At 41.2% G+C, this 16,168-nt stretch overlaps 1 protein-coding gene across 5 annotated transcripts in view; it reads right to left on the reverse strand.

Moving 5' to 3' along the window:
• The window catches only part of OFD1 (OFD1 centriole and centriolar satellite protein), a 71,787-nt gene that overhangs the window by 49,517 nt on the left and 6,102 nt on the right, over positions 1–16,168 (reverse strand). For 3 of the 5 annotated variants that reach the window (XM_027095821.1, XM_027095819.1, XM_027095820.1), the window contains exons 4-10: positions 14,926–14,994; positions 14,808–14,838; positions 6,926–7,033; positions 4,940–5,076; positions 4,444–4,617; positions 1,877–1,983; positions 127–246 (exon numbers count right to left, since the gene is read on the reverse strand). In XM_027095821.1, coding sequence (XP_026951622.1) covers positions 127–246; positions 1,877–1,983; positions 4,444–4,617; positions 4,940–5,076; positions 6,926–7,033; positions 14,808–14,838; positions 14,926–14,994 — 746 coding nt within the window. Of the gene's footprint in view, positions 1–126; positions 247–1,876; positions 1,984–4,443; positions 4,618–4,939; positions 5,077–6,925; positions 7,034–12,823; positions 12,922–14,807; positions 14,839–14,925; positions 14,995–16,168 lie in introns of those variants that run through there. The other 2 variants (XM_027095822.1, XM_027095823.1) reach the window with 2 other exon arrangements.

Below are 16,168 nucleotides of genomic sequence, written 5' to 3' on the forward strand. Positions count from 1 at the left end.
CACGTATTTTTTTTAAATACTGGATTTTGCCATAAAATATTAGTCTTATCTAGTTCATTAGTGTTGCTGTGTTTCCATCAACTTAATTCAAACATGATACTTTTTTTAAAGACGCCAAAGAATTACTTTAGAAGTTCATTCTTGAGCTTTTGGTCATAGGCCTCCTCAATACGCTTTATATTCAGCTCCCGCCTCCTAAGCCCATCAGTCATGCTTCTGTTTTTTTCTTCTTGCAGCTTCTGGGCCCTGAAATTAGCAAAACCAGATAAGGCAAATCAGCAAACTTTAATACTTGAAGAATTTAGGGGAAAAAGATACCATGTGTTTCTAGCTCCACAGACTCAACTATTCTGTGCCTGTCACGGCTGTGGGGAGTAAATGCGAACGAAGAGCCAGAAGTCTCCCACCTCTTTTATAATGAGCTGACCTAGTGACGATGGATCTGAACTAGCAAATGGAGCTCTACGGTGGCATCTGGCTGGCGGGAGTGGGAAAGTGCCAAAACCAAAGTGGTTTCTCACAGGAGATGGTTCGGACTTAAAAAAAAAAAAAAAGGTCATAAGTGGAAAGTAGCCATAATCAATTCAGGGGTGAAAGAATGATGTTTTTTGTTACAAAGCTACAAACCAAACTTCAGCTAGCGCACTTAAGTGCTTGTTTCTTCTATAATAGTGTTTCTAACTGTAAGATTTAATTGACTAGCCCATAGCTATTAAAGACAGAAGATTCATTCTGGCATTTCACAGGCTACTAATTCAATACGGAAAAGTAAATACTGAAAAGAGAGCAAAAGATCGATGGATCAATCAGAAAGTCCCAACACCGAAGAAAGGAATGATCTTCCTGGTGAGACCTGAAATCAAGCACAAGATCAATTCCAGAGCCAAGGAACTGGGTTCACAGGGACTTAGATCAAGCCATAATGAGAAGTGCTAGGGAACCCAGACTATTCCAAGCAAAGGATAAAAGCTCTGTGTGTTTGCTCCCTCTGCTGGTTAATCTGTCCACAAAAGAGCAGTAAACCAGTACATTTATTTAGCTTATATACTATGCTTAGAAGGGAGAAGGAGGAGGGGAAGCGGAGGTAAATAAGTGATTACATAATCATGAACTATCTCTACCCAAATTGTGTTCCTTCTCTCTCTTATGATCAATTTACCTCTTCGGTGTTGCCAGAAAGAGAGTAAGGTTGGCAGAGAGAAGAAATCAAACAAACCGAGCTTATATAAATGAGAAAACCACATCAATGAAGATGAAGACAAATCCTTTAATGAAGGAAGGCTCCTGGATCCGTGAGTGCCAATTAATGGCACACACCAAATGGGAAAGAAGGCTTACTCCATAAACTATAAAACTGCTGAGCTTGCTATGAATCCCAGGTAAGAAGTGAAGAATGAAACGTTGGTGAGCACTTGGAAAAAGCAACACACACATCACAAGAAATACTTTCACCTAGTACAAGTCAACTCAGAGCCACCGTGTTTCCCTTTTTCGCCAGCAGAGCAGGTCAGTGTGGCAGGTCTGACTCTCTGGAATTCAGTTACTACACGCACATGAAACTGAGATTTGAATGGTTGAACATAAATGCGAAACGTATGATCTGTTAAAGCGTTATTCGCTTCTGCGTATCATTTGTCTGGTCTCACTGAAGCCTGACGATGGTGTCTCCTTCTGCTTTCATCCCAGTGTCTCATATTTCAAAAGTGAAACCCTCGTCCCTGTTTCTCTTAACTTGTGCCTTTTGAAAGTTAGGTGCTATCACCTTTACAACCAAGAACTCTATTTTACAGCTGACATTAGACTATGTAGACATTTTAGTAGTTCTTTTTTGCATTTCATTCATTCTGAATATCCAAAATGAATACACATTACTTACAATTCAAAAGCTTCAATTCTTTGCTTCAGCTCAGCTTCTCTGTCTCTCAGAAAATCCATATCTTTTAGGAGAAGCTGCCTTTGAGTATATATTTCTTTTGTTTCATCCTGTAGAGGAAAGTATTAATTTTTAGCAAGCAAGCTAAAGAAAACAAAAGAGATTTGAACTAATACCCTGCTTCCTAAATTCCAGAAAGCAAAGTACGGACACTTAGAGGAACAATTTCACTTTCAAGAGTTTCCAATGCGAGGTATATGTTCTGCCTTTTTTTCCACAAAAATTTATTCCCTCCTCCTGTTAAGGAGGGCTGTTAAGCCACATCACCCTATATTCCTAACATCCCTTGTCTTGTTATTTTATTACATAATTAACATCTCTCAGACACTTACAAAATTTCGCTAAGTTCTTCAGCAAGAAAAAATGAAACAAATGCGTATTCAGCAATAAATCTTAAAAGAATCCCCATAGTTCCATCGCTGTCTGAAAGTTTCAATTCAGAGGTCATTCTGGCTCAGTCAGCAAGCTCGCCTGATGTCCTGAATGAATGGCCACACTTCCATGTATGTGTTCCCTCAGCAAGGGTTTCCTGAACACCTGTCACATGTCCAAGGGCACACTGGGAGCTGGATACACAATGATGGACAGATATAGGACAGTCCCCAACCTTTAAAAGACTCACAGTTTAGTCAGAGAGAGAGAGACAAACCAACAGTCACACTACGGTGTGATGATTTCACAACCAAAGTACATCAACACTCGACAGCACGAACAAAGCCCAAAGGACTCCATCAGTGGGGGTCAGGAAAGGCGTCATGAGGACGTGACATTCCGGCTGGATTTTGAAGGACTGGATGGTTTTATCAGGCAGAGAAGGGGAGAGGCATTCCAGGTGGTGGAATAAAGCCACGGTGCTCTTCACAAGGATGGCAACCTTCTCTAGTGCCTTCAGAGAATCAGGTGACTAAACGAGGGTTTGAGTCTGTTAACTGGTTGATCTGATCTAGTCAGTCATCTATCTTTTAATTTTATTGACGTATAGTTGATTTACAATGCTGTGTTAATTTCGCTGTACAGCAAAGTGACTCAGTCATACAAATACATATTCTTTTTCATATTCTTTTCCATTATGCTTTATCACAGGGATAATGAATACAGTTCCCTGTGCTCTAGAGCAGGACCTTGTTGTTTATCCATTCTGTATGTAATAGTTTGCCTCTGCTAATCCCAAACTCCCACTCCATCCCCCCTCCCCCATCCCCCTCGGGGACCACCAATCTATTCTCTACGTCCCTGATTTTGTTTCTGTTTCATAGATAGGTTCATTTGTGTCATATTTTAGATTCCTCATATGAGTGATATCATATGCTATTTGTCTTTCTTTCTGACTTAGTCAATCACCTATCTTGAAGATGACGCTGTTAGTATAAACATAATCCAAGCTTCTCAAATACCTGTGCCTCCAACATTTATTTTATAGCTAAGCAAGCCCAATTCGCAGAACTGCTATATACAACTTGTAGAGGGGGTACAATTACCATTAAATAACTGGGTCTTATTGAGAAGCTCTAAGCAAGGGTGGACGCTGGGAGGAAGCCTGCTACTTTTAACAGAACTTCCTGATAGAAGCTCCTGCTGTCCATGGGAAACAAGGCCTCAGATCCAGCCTGGTCTAAGACATGCCCTTGGCAAAGGAACCTGTTTTTCCCAAAGCAATGGATCCAATCCCTCCCGACACGCCCTCCCGCCACTTGGCAACCTCTCCACCTCCCGTCCAGCCACCTTCCTGGGGGACAAGATCAAATGGCCACATGGATGACCCTGGCAGCCCTGGACGCCTCCACTCCGGGGACCTCACCTCTGCCCCCATGGCAGCACACTGTGCTTCGTTTCCAGTCTTGACCTGAAACTTCCACCTGCAACTCTGTCCTCTTGGCCCGTCCTTCTTCCACCCATAGGAATCCTCAGACCTGCTTCTCGATGTCTTCCAGACGGCCCCGTCACCCTCCCTGCTGCCCTATATTAGCCTCCTCTTGGGCTGCCTTCCTCACCCCACCCAACTCCCATGTCTTCCACGGAATGGGCTGCCTTTCCAAAGCCAAAGAAATTCGGTGCTCTCGAGCTCCTCTCCCCAAGCACCTCTATCCTTCTGCCCTCACCAACACTACACATCGTCCTGAGAGCTGCACCAGAGCCATCGCCTGTAAGCACTGGATTTGGCCTACTGCCATTCCAGGCTGCCCACCTCGGCTGGGGCCTCAACATAGCTCAGGCAGCCCCATCTGCTTCCCAGGGCTGCACTTCCTTTACTGCAAGCAGCCATTCCACACCTCTGATCCTCTCCCCCAGGCTGCTACCGAAGCCTCAAATCTGCCGCCTCTCTGGTACGAGTTTCTCCCACTGCCAGCATGGATGGTCCCGTCCCCGGTCCTTTCCCTCCAGCCATCTCAGAGGAAGGGTGTCTGCACATCCTTTCCAAGCCCCATGCTTCTACTTGTGTTCTTGACCCCAGTCCCTACTTGGGAAACGGCCCGGAAATAGCCACCCGGTAAATGATTTTAGAATATTACCTCCTGGTGCTTTTGAATTCTCTTAAGGGTCATCTTTTGCTGAGAAATCAGGGCTTCAGATTTTGCTTGACAAGCTCTCTCAAATCCATTCCGCAACTCAGCTAACTCCTTCTCACACTTTCTTTTCTCTTCCGTTTTAATTTTCGCTATTTCAGTATCTTTAAAATACTTCAACTGCCAATTGATGACAAATAATTGTAAATGCCAATAACTATACTAAAGAAACAGTAACATTCTTCACTGTTAGGTTTAACATTAATGCTGTCTAGATATATTTAGTTTTAATTCGTCTTTGTTTCATCTCATTCACTGTACTTATAGGGTGCGTTCAAAAGTCATAAAGAAATGACATCATCTGGAAAGAGAAATAACATGCACAACAGTATAGTATCACATTCATTAGTAAAGATTCTAGTTATTTCCCCATATGCCTAAGATGAAGACATTAAAAGACAAGCAAAAACATCACTCTTGGTTATAACATGATAAATCTTACCTTTTGACTCATTTCTGCCCGTAGTTGCTGTTCAATTTCTCTCTTATATTCGTTTAACTTGATTTCTAAAGATTCTAACTTTGGATGCTGAGGGTAAGCACCTGCAAACTCGTCGTCAATAAGCTGAAGCTTCTCAGCTATCAAAAAACAACACAGGAGAGGTTAGAGAAACGTGGGCAGGTGAGCAAGAGGCCAGAGCTCTGTTCAAACACAAAGAGTGTACTTAAGGGAAAGTGTAAGGATGTCTGCAATTTACTTGGTAATGCATCAAAAAAGTGAGAGAACTTAATGGATGGACAGGTAAGTGATCAAGCAAGTATAATGCAAATTTCATGGCAGACTTGAGGTATACAAGTGTGTGCTGTAAAACTGTGTCAACTTTTCTGAATGTCTGAGAATCCTCATCATAAAATGTCAGGGGAAAAGAAAAAAAGTACAGTTCAAGTCAGAAAACACGGGCATCTCTTTCTAGTGTCTAAATGCCATGGGAGAGAGCTCTTCATTGGACTTTGGTTAAAGCTGACTCACTTTCAAAACACTGACCTTAAGATGAATCAAAGATCATGTGTTTCAACTCCTCCTCTCCACAGAAGAGGAAACAGACGCCCATACAGTTGAAGTGACGTCCAGAGGGCTAAGCAACTCTATAATGGCATCAGCGGGGCTAAAGCCAGGTCTATGACTGCCTCGCATTCTGGCACTCTTTCTGGCAGACCTGCAGCCCTCAAACCAACTGTGGATTTGAAACCAACCACGTAGCACACTGCAAACCTGGCCCTCGCATACAATCTCAATCATGTGTAACACCAATACCACCAAAAAGCAGGCATAGGAAGAAAAGGCTGGCAGAAGCAGATTAAAATATTGGCGGTATGTCTCTCGTCGGCAACAATTTCCATCTACTTTTCTGGATTTTCCAAATGCTCTGGACTGTCCAATGCAGGCCGCTAGCCACATTTGGCCATACTGAGTACATGGAATGTGACCAGTTCAAAATGAGATGTACTCTAAGTGTAAAAGGCACACCAGATATCAAGGACCGAGTACAAAAAAATAAACGTAAAATACCTCATTAATATTTTTCATATTGATTTCATATTGGAATAATATCTTAGACATACGAAGTTATATAAAATATATTACCAAAACAAATTTCACCTGTTTCTTCTTACCTTATCTACTTTGGCTACTAGAAAATTTTTATTACACATGTGGCTCATATTATTGAACAGAACTGCTGTAGAATAAGCATGTTCTATGTTTCTAATGGAATAAAACCTACACCTAAATAAATGAAAGGCACAGTCATACAATATGGTCTTTACAAGTTACGAACTTATGTTTTTACAAGTTAAAGGCACTAGTGCAGTTTAAGAGTAAGGAAGGGCCAAGAAATCGATTAACCATATCCTATTAGCCAGCTGTTTCCCTTCTCTCCTGAGCACACAACTCAGGGGCAGGATGGTATTACAGAAAGCCTGCACAGCAGAAAAGGCTCTGGATCACTGACCAGAAAACTTGGACTCATATCAGTTCTGACCGAGACTCGGCATTGCCAAGTTGCTCTTCCTCTGGTGACCTCAGTTTTCTCAACTTATAAAATGAAGGGATGGCCCACTCACTTCTCTAGTTCTCTGCAATGCAAATAGTCTAAGATCTTCTCACTTTAGTGGCTATAAAGTTAGATGAGACACAGGGAAGAACCTCCCAGTCAAGAGAGGTTCAACCCAATAGACAAGGAAGTGGGCCTTTGGATCCCCACGAGATTTGGAAAGCATAGCCTTGGCGGCCATGAAGGGAGGAGCAGCCCTGGAGAGCAGTTCCTGGTCCCTCCCAGCAGTGATCCCAGAAAAAATGGGCGCCCCTACCGCCAGCAGCCTGCATCCCTCCCAGTCAAGCAACAAATACATAATACGGTACATCAGGTCATCTCCTTCATTCAAAAGAGAAAACGGAAGAAGTGAAATTATGGAAGACCATAATTACCAAGGGAGTCTTTGACGGGAAATGTTGAACTTGTCTGAGTTCCCATACTGCAACTCTCTTTAGCCTGATGATATTCTGCCAATTCTTTCAGAAACTCCATGAGAAAACCTAAAGGACACAACGTGTATAGTTTCGTTTTACAACTTTCTTTCATTCAACTGTTGCTCAATCACTGTTTATGCAATCTTGGTTTTATAACATTATCTTTTTTACGTCATGTATATTTTAAGAATAATTTCTGAGGAAAGGCGTTTCCAAGCATGATACAGAAACCTACAAGCAATAAGGAGAAATAGTCATCAAACGTACAAATTAAGAATTTATATGTGGCGTGAAATAGCAAAGTCAAAAGACAAGTGATACACTGGAAACAGCTATTTGGCATAATACAGAGACAGAGAACTAATCTTCATAAACATCAAAGAGTTTTTAACAAATCAGTAAGAAAACAGAAAAATAGGGCAAGACATGGACAAAGTTCACAGAAAAAATTTTCAATGTTGAATAAACATGAACAAAATTATAAATAAATGCAAATTAACACTACAACAGAAAGATCGTGTTTTCCCGATAAACGTATTACCAAAATTTTAATCTTAGCGCTCTAAGTGTCAGCAAGGGAGCGGGGAAGCAGGCGTGCTCTTTCACTTGGGAGGGAAATTTGTCAGTGTTTATGGATATTCAAAATGCAAGTGCCCTTTCACCTAGTCATTCCACCTCTCTGAATTTACACAGCTATACTTTCCCAAAAGGGTGTAGCACTGCACACTGCATGCTTCTAATGGCAAAAACCAAGCGATGAAACAATAAAATCTCCATCAACAGGGGGTTAATTAAATACATTCTAAAAAATAATTAGTCCAAGTACACGGCTAGAGAAAGATATATTGGTGGATAAAGAAAGCAAATTGCCCAACAGTATCTATAATATGATTCCATGTATGAGTATATGTTTTGATTACATATAGACTTTGACACCTGTGAACTAACTTCTGGTAGGATAAACAAGACACTCTTCATTCTAGTTATCAGCAAAAAGTGAAATTAGAGAATATGAACAGAAATTCCTACTCTTCTTTAACTTCATACCCTTCTGAATAGTTCAAAATTTGTTTTTCTTTTTGGCCACGCCGTGCAGCTTGTGAGATGTTAGTTCCCAGACCAGGGATCAAACCCAGGGCCCTGGGAGTGGAAGCACAGAGTCCTAACCACTGGACTGCCAGGAAATTCCCTGAAACTTTTTTTTTTTAAGTCATGAGTATAAATTTTAGAAGTTTTCACTTTCTTGGAAGCGATGAATGGACTTCTGCATCAGCCAAGTTAAGGGCTTATTTTTCTTTTCTACTGAAGATACAATATACTGTTTCCTTAAATTGAAGTATAGTTGATTGACAATGTTGTGTTAATTTCTGCTATACAGCAAAGTGATTCAGTTATACATATATACACTTTTTCATATTCTTTTCCATTATGGTTTATCATAGGATACTGAATATAGTGCTGTACAGTAGGGCCTTGTTATTTATCCACTCCATATGTAATAGCTCACATCTGCTCACCCCAGCCTCCCACTCCATCCCTCTCCCATCCCCTCTCTCCCTTGGCCACCACAAGTCTGTTCCCTATGTCTGTGAGTCTGTTTCATAGATATGTGGAATCTAAAGTATGACACAAATGAACCTATAAGTGATATCATACAACACACTCTCTTTTACTTCCCCACTGTAGATATAAACTCTGTTCTTTCATATTCATTGCCTTGCAACTCTTCTGTCTCGTCCGCCCTCTTCTTCTGACCATTTCCTATCAGCCTGTTCTCACCTCACCCCTTCCTGCTGTCATGCTGAGGGCAGATCTTGGCTCCCTCTATGGACAAAGGTCAACGTTTGACAGAAATCTTCAAGATCCTGCAGGAGGTCATCTTTGGCGGTGTGCTCTTCCACCTCAGCATTTCTAACGCTGGTGCCTTTTCCCAGTTCTGCAGTGCTTTCCGCAGGCCCCTAATTAGTTCCACTTCCCCTCTCTCCCCTCCACACCCTCACCCAAGAAGGATACGTCTAGTCTCCTCCTTTATCCAGTCATTTATTTATATCCGTATAGACTCCTGTTTTATACCTTGGTAATTATAATTCACGTGTAATTCTACAACTCACTGATAAAACCCACTCTTTTATTTTGTTGCTCCAATTGTTCCAGCTTTGGCCTCTGGGAGCACTTTCATCATGGGTTTTTGTCTTAAGCACTTCCTTAGGTTCTAGCACTGTAAGGGGCTCCAAGCTCATCTTGTATAGTCTCTGTTCCACTCCTGCAATCAACCACTGCTCCAAGGAGCCCTGGTTCCTATTATTATGGAATGGTATTAGAAACCGAATCTTAGTACTGCAAACTGGGCTCGAGGTGTACTCATTACAACTGGGGTGTCACTGCTTCCAGCCCCTCAGCCGAGACAGCAAGGAAATATGAACGTACACTAACCTGTGTACACAAACATATCTATAAATATCTCTATGTATCATCTGTATCTATATTAAGCTAAACATGAGTTCATACTAATGTCTCCAACTAAGCCATTACCGTATGGATCATCCCAGTCTCCTCCCCTTGTTTATCTGTAAAGTCCCGCTCCAGCAGTGAACACCTGGCTCCCGCCATCTTCTATCCACTTACTTAATTGTTCAATTCCAGCATACGTGTATCATGGTTTCAGAACTGTTAACCAGCACTCCCATGAGAAATAACTCTCACCTTGAATACACAGTCTATGTACAGTTGCTTCTGTCTTTTGTCTTAGTCTTCATTCCTTTCCCAAGTTAGATAGCTCAGCATATTTTATCCCCACCCCCTTCAGTGAGGTTACTACAGTTAGATTGTTTTGTCACAGTCCGCATCCCATCCTGACATCACCTGACCTCCTAAATTTGCATACATGAAGGCTTGTTCTTTGTAAAGTTCTACAGGTTTTAGGCAAATGTCTGGTGCCATGTATCATACCATTACAGGTATCGGAAGAATACTTTCACCACCCTAAAAAAAATCCTGTGCTTCACCTCTTCAACCTCCTACCCCTTCCCTCCAAACCCCTAGCAACCACTGATGTGTTTACTATCACTATAGCTTCGCCTTTTCCAGAATGTCACATAAATGGAATCATATAGCACGTAGCCTTTTCAGGCAGGCTTCTTACATTAACAATACACATTTGCGACTCATTCATCTCTTTGCATGGCTTGGTAGCTCATTCCTCTTTGCTGAATAGTATTTCCCTGTCTGGAAGTACCACAGCTTGTTTATCCGTTCAGCTACCAAATAACATCTTGGTTGTTCCCAATTTCTGACAATTATGAATAAAGTTGCTACAAACATTCACGTGCAGGTGTCTGTGTGGACTTAAGCTGTCAAGTCACTTGGGTACATACCTAAGACAATGACAGTTGGATTGTAGGGTAAGACTATGTTTAGTTTTTTAAGAAACCACCAAACCGGGCTTCCCTGGTGGCGCAGTGGTTAAGAATCTGCCCGCCAATGCAGGGGACATGGGTTCGAGCCCTGGTCTGGGAGGATCCCACATGCCGCGGAGCAACTAAGCCCACGAGCCACAACTACTGAGCCTGTGTGTCGCAACTGCTGAAGCCTGCGCGCCTAGAGCCCGTGCTCCGCAACAAGAGACGCCACCACAGTGAGAAGCCCGCGCACCTCAACGAAGAGTGGCCCCCGCTCACCGCAACTAGAGAAAGCCCACGCGCAGCAACGAAGACCCAATGCAGCCAAAAATAAATAAATTTATTTTAAAAAAAAAGAAACCACCAAGCTATCTCCCCAGGTGGCTGTACCATTTTGTATTCCCACCAGCAATGAGTGACAGTTCATATCGCTTCACATCCTTACCAGCATTTAGTGCTGAAGGTGTTCTGGATTTTGGCCATGTTATCTCATTTTTGTTTTAATTTGCATGTCTCTAACAAATAACGTGCAGCATCTTTTCATGCTTATTTGCCACCTGTATATCTTCTTTGGAGAGCTATCTGTTCAGATCCTTTGCCCATTTTTTAACTGACTTGTCCCTTTAGTGTTGAGTTTTCAGAGTTCTTTGTGTATTTTTGATGCAAGTCCTTTATTGGATGTCTTTTGCCAATACCCTCTCCCAGTCTGTAATTTGTCTTTTCACTCTTTCATAGAGCAGACGTTTTTAAATTTTAATAAAGTCTAACTGGTCTATTTTTTCTTTCATGTATCATGCTTTTGGTATTATATCTCATCGCCAAACAGCAGGTCACAAAGATTTTCTATGTTTTCTTCCAGAAGTTTTATAGTTTTGTGTTTTACATTTAGATATATGATTCGTTTTCAGTTAATTTTTGTGTAAGGTCTGCGTCCAGGTTCATATCCGTGCATATGAATGTCCAACTGTTCCAGCACCACTTGTTGACAAGACTATATGTCCTCCATTGAATTGCCTGTGTTAAAGGCTAGTTGACTATGTTTGTGTAGACCTATTTCTGGGCTCTCTATTCTTTCCCACTGATCTATCTATATCTATCTATTCTTTTGCCAATCACAGGCAAGGATTTTAACTTCCAGAAAGAAAAGAGCCAGTGCCCAAATCCTCTGGCCAGCTATTTTCTGGGTATCATTATCTTTGAAAGGAAAAATTAGGGGTGGGAAGGATGTGTGAGTGGAATCTAGGGGAAAAGTACTGTAACCATGTAACAGATCAGCACCCTCAAAGTATAGACACAGTAAGGTAAGACCAAAGATCTCTGTCAGGGAATACACAACAGTTAGGTACAAAACATCTTCTTACATGTTTTCTGATGGTCTCAGTCTCTTAATGGGGAGCCACCAGTTTTTAAATCATTTCATTTTAATAGTAGCTGCTTTACTGTTAGCCAAGAATTCTATCCAAATTATGTCATTAGGATGCATGACACGTCTGCAACTCAGTTTTTCTGAGTTTCAGAAATTTTACTAGGATGCTGGGCAAACCTGGTAAGAAATGTTAGCCAGATGTCTTTCTGAACTAGAAAGATTTAAAGAGTGCTTAAAGGTGAAAAGCTATTTTTAATAGTATAAATACCTATAAATAAATGAATTATTTCTTAATATACCTTCAAGCTCTAAATTCCTTTCTGAAATAGTTACATTACAGACAGCAGCTATTTACTTAGAACTGTGCTGTCCAACGTGACAGCCACTAGTCACGTGTAGCTACTTAAATTAAAATCTCAGTTCCTCAGTCACACTACCCACATTTCAAATGCTCAATAGCCCCATGTGGCTAGCGGCTACCGTATCAGGCAACACACATACAGACATTCCCATCTCAGAGTTACACTAAACAGCACGGCCATAGAATCTACAACCTAGGATCACATAGCATCCTCAACTTCAGTAAGGATGAGCTACTTTGCAGGTGATCTAGAATGTCTTGTGATCCAAATATTATACATTGGATGGAAAACAACAAGGTCCTACTATAGAGCACAGGGAACTATATCCAATATCCTGTGATAAACCGTAACGGAAAAGAATATGAAAAAGAATGTACATGTATGTATAACGGAATCACTTAGCTGTACAGCAGAAATTAACAACATTGTAGGTCAACTATACTTCAATAATACAGTAAAATAAAAACAGAATGTCTTTTGATCCAATTTACTTATCCTCTACTTACATTACTCCCGGGAGACCAGGCAGTTAAGTCATAGAATAATGACTGGCAGCAAGTAGGTACTCAAGTGTCTGCCAAATGGCAAGTCCTGAATTAATGTCCCAGCAGGGATGGTAGCAATTCTGGCAACAGACAAAATCAAGGAGCACACTAACACAAAAAGGCCATTACATGATGTTACGGATTTTTTGGAAAAGATCTAAATAACAAGTAAGCTGGTAACTTGCCTGTAACGTGTATGTTCATACTACCAAGTCCATCATCAAGTCCAGCCTGTGGCCTGTCACCCACAGCAGTTGTAAAGGAAAAAACCCTCAGCTTCCCTCCTTCTGTGTACGGAAAAACCCACCTCTTCCCTCCCATCTCTCCCCTCCCTGTGAGTCCCTTGACTTTTATACAGAACACTTCACAACACTTACTTCCGACTCTCCTGGTCACCCAGTGTGTGGGGCTTTTCCTCACACCAAGCCATTCTCTGCGACACCGGATGGATGGCCTACACTTGAACTCTATTCTGACACTGTCCACCTGGAGGCAGCATCCGACCCCATGGGTTAAGGGCCTCAGTCCCACACCGACCACCCCCTGCCACCATACCTATACATTCTTCAGGTGCCAGTCACATGCCCAGGTTGTCACCTGTGCTTCTGAGCAACTGGCTATACGTAGGAGGTTCCCACAACCTCTTCCTTGGGCTTCATTAACGTACCAGAACAGCTCAAAAAACTCAGGGAAACACTTTCTTACGTTTACCAGTTTATTAAAGGATATGATAGGCGGCTTCCCTGGTGGCGCAGTGGTTGAGAATCCACCTGCCAATGCAGGGGACATGGGTTCAAGCCCTGGTCCAGAAAGATCCCACATGCCGCGGAGCAACTAAGCCCGTGTGCCACAACTACTGAGCCTGTGCTCTAGAGCCCATGAGCCACAACTACTGAGTCCATGTGCCACAACTACTGAAGCCCGCATGCCTAGAGCCCGTGCTCCGCAATGAGAAGCCACCACAACGAGAAGCCCGTGCACTGCAACAAAGAGTAGCCCCCGCTCACCGCAACTAGAGAAAGCCCACGCGCAGCAGCAAAGACCCAATGCAGCCAAAAATAAATAAATAAAATAAATACACTTATATATAAAAAAAGGGATATGATAAAGGACATAGTTGAACAGCTAAATAGAAGAGACACACAGGGCGAGGTACATGTGGGAAGGAGCCCAGAGCTTCTGTGCCATCTCCAGGTGTGCCAATCTCCTAGCACCTCCATGTGTTCACCAACCTGGAAGCTCTCCGAACCCCATACTTTGGGGATTTATGGAGGCTTCATCACACATTCATGATCGATTATTCACAAAAATGACTGATTATTCATTTTCAGTCCTCCTCCCTTCAATAGAATGGGGAGCAAAGCTGAAAACCTCAAGCTTCTAATCATGGCTTGGTCTTTCCAGTGACCAGCCCTCACCCAGGAGCCATCCAGGGACCCACGTAGTGTTGGCTCATTTGAACACAAGACACTCCTGTCACCCAGGAAATTACAAGGGTTTCAGGAGACCTGTGTCAAGAATGGAGGTCAAAGACCAATACTAGAACAAGATATGCTCCTTGTGTTCTTATCACTTAGGAAATTACAAGGATTTTGGGAGCTGTGTACCAGGAACTGGGGGCAGAGACCAATATATACATTGTCTATTATCTCAGAGTAGTTATGGACTCTTTGAAGGTTATTATCAAGGCCAATATTAATGCAATTTATCAGGCCTATATAAACAATAAAAACAAGCACATTACTGAACAGATATTTCATTCTTTAAGCCAATATTAATACAATACTCTATGTATTGTACTTAGGGGCCTATCTAGGATACAAAGATAGTGGCCTAAATGTTATTTGTTTTTGTTTTGCAAATGTTCCAAACAGTGGGTATCTCTACAAAGACCAGCTTTCAGTCCATTCGTAGGGCTCTTGATGCTGTCTCTAGTTTTCTCATTTGAGTAATAGCGATTTTAAAATGTTAAAATTTTGGGGAAAGGATCCACATTTGTAAAACAGATGAATTGTTCTATTTAAAAAGGTATTGTCAGCAAGGAAAAAAGTCAAATGATTCAATTCAAATTCCCTATTCTTCCACCTGAAAATTATTAGTTTCTTACTTTTATACAAAACAATACATAACAAAAATGTTCCCATTCTCTACAAAGATGAAGGCTCCTACCTTTATGGTTTTCTTTATCAAATCCTGAAATCTGTTAAAAGAAAATATTTTACCTTTATTCAACTATTCAGGTATTATTAACAAACCAAAGCAGGTTATAAAAACGAAACAATCCTACCAGTGATTTATAGAGACTGGATTCAGGGTTGATTTTAATGAGTTGTAATAGATCCTGCATAGTAAATACCTTAAAAAAAAAGTACACAGATTTTAACATCAATGTGTAAGTGATATATTCAGAAACATCCCAATTTAAGACTAAAAATCACGGTTCAGACTAAATAAGATTATAACTATGCTAATAATGTAACACGTAAGCTTTCTTATATTAAGTTACAATAAATGCTGAAGTCAAAAGGATAAAATTTTTCTCTTGATCACGTAATTAACCTCCAAATAATTCACAGCAAAAATGATGTGCCTAACAGAAAAAAGAGAAATGGTTAATGTCTTACAGATAAGAAACACTCAAACATCTGAGGCACCAATGAATATATGAGTGCATTCCAGGGTCTTTCAGTTGCAATGACATTTTTAAATTACTATTGCTTCAAAATGTAAATAAACTAAGTTTGTACTATCTTTACAACTACAAAATGTTTAAAACTATTTTACATATACATGTGGTCAAAGAGTTTGAGTATTCTTAGTAAACAATACATACTATAGAAATACATGCTGTGTCTACTCTGAGAACACTGATACCATCTACAATTAGTTTTCCATTAAAGAATATTCTGCACAGTATTTTAGCGTATAGAAACCTTTAAGTGTGGGAACTAGATAATCACTGCTATAACAATATAATTGACACATTATTCATTCTAGAAGCAAAATTGTGAAATGTAATTAGAAAGTTAGAAGGATCAACAAAGAATTCCTAATGCTGGTAAAATCTGATTGTTAATGAATAAATACAGCATATTTAAATTTTAAGTTTTTCCAATAATAACACTGCTGTTCTCTTAAAACAGCTGAATACCACACTTCTGGACAATTATGGCCAAGATAAAGAGTAAAAACATAGGGACAACCCCAAGACTCAACCCTAATGTAAACTATGGACTTCAGGTGATAATGATGTGCCAATGTAGGTTCACTGAACGTAAAAATGTAGAGTAGGGGCTTCCCTGGTGGCGCAGTGGTTGAGAGTCTGCCTGCCGATGCAGGGGACGCGGGTTCGTGCCCCGGTCCGGGAAGATCCCACATGCCGTGGAGTGGCTGGGCCCGTGAGCCATGGCCGCTGAGCCTGTGCGTCCGGAGCCTGTGCTCCTCAACGGGAGAGGCCACAGCAGTGAGAGGCCCGCGCAAAAAAAAAAAAAAAAAAAAAAAAAAAAAAAAAAAAAACACAGGTGGGCCAG

Source organism: Aethalodelphis obliquidens, unplaced genomic scaffold (assembly GCF_003676395.1).
Source record: "Aethalodelphis obliquidens isolate GAN/ISIS:26980383/991018 unplaced genomic scaffold, ASM367639v1 scaffold94, whole genome shotgun sequence".
In the NCBI taxonomy this organism is placed as follows: Eukaryota; Metazoa; Chordata; class Mammalia; order Artiodactyla; family Delphinidae; genus Aethalodelphis; species Aethalodelphis obliquidens.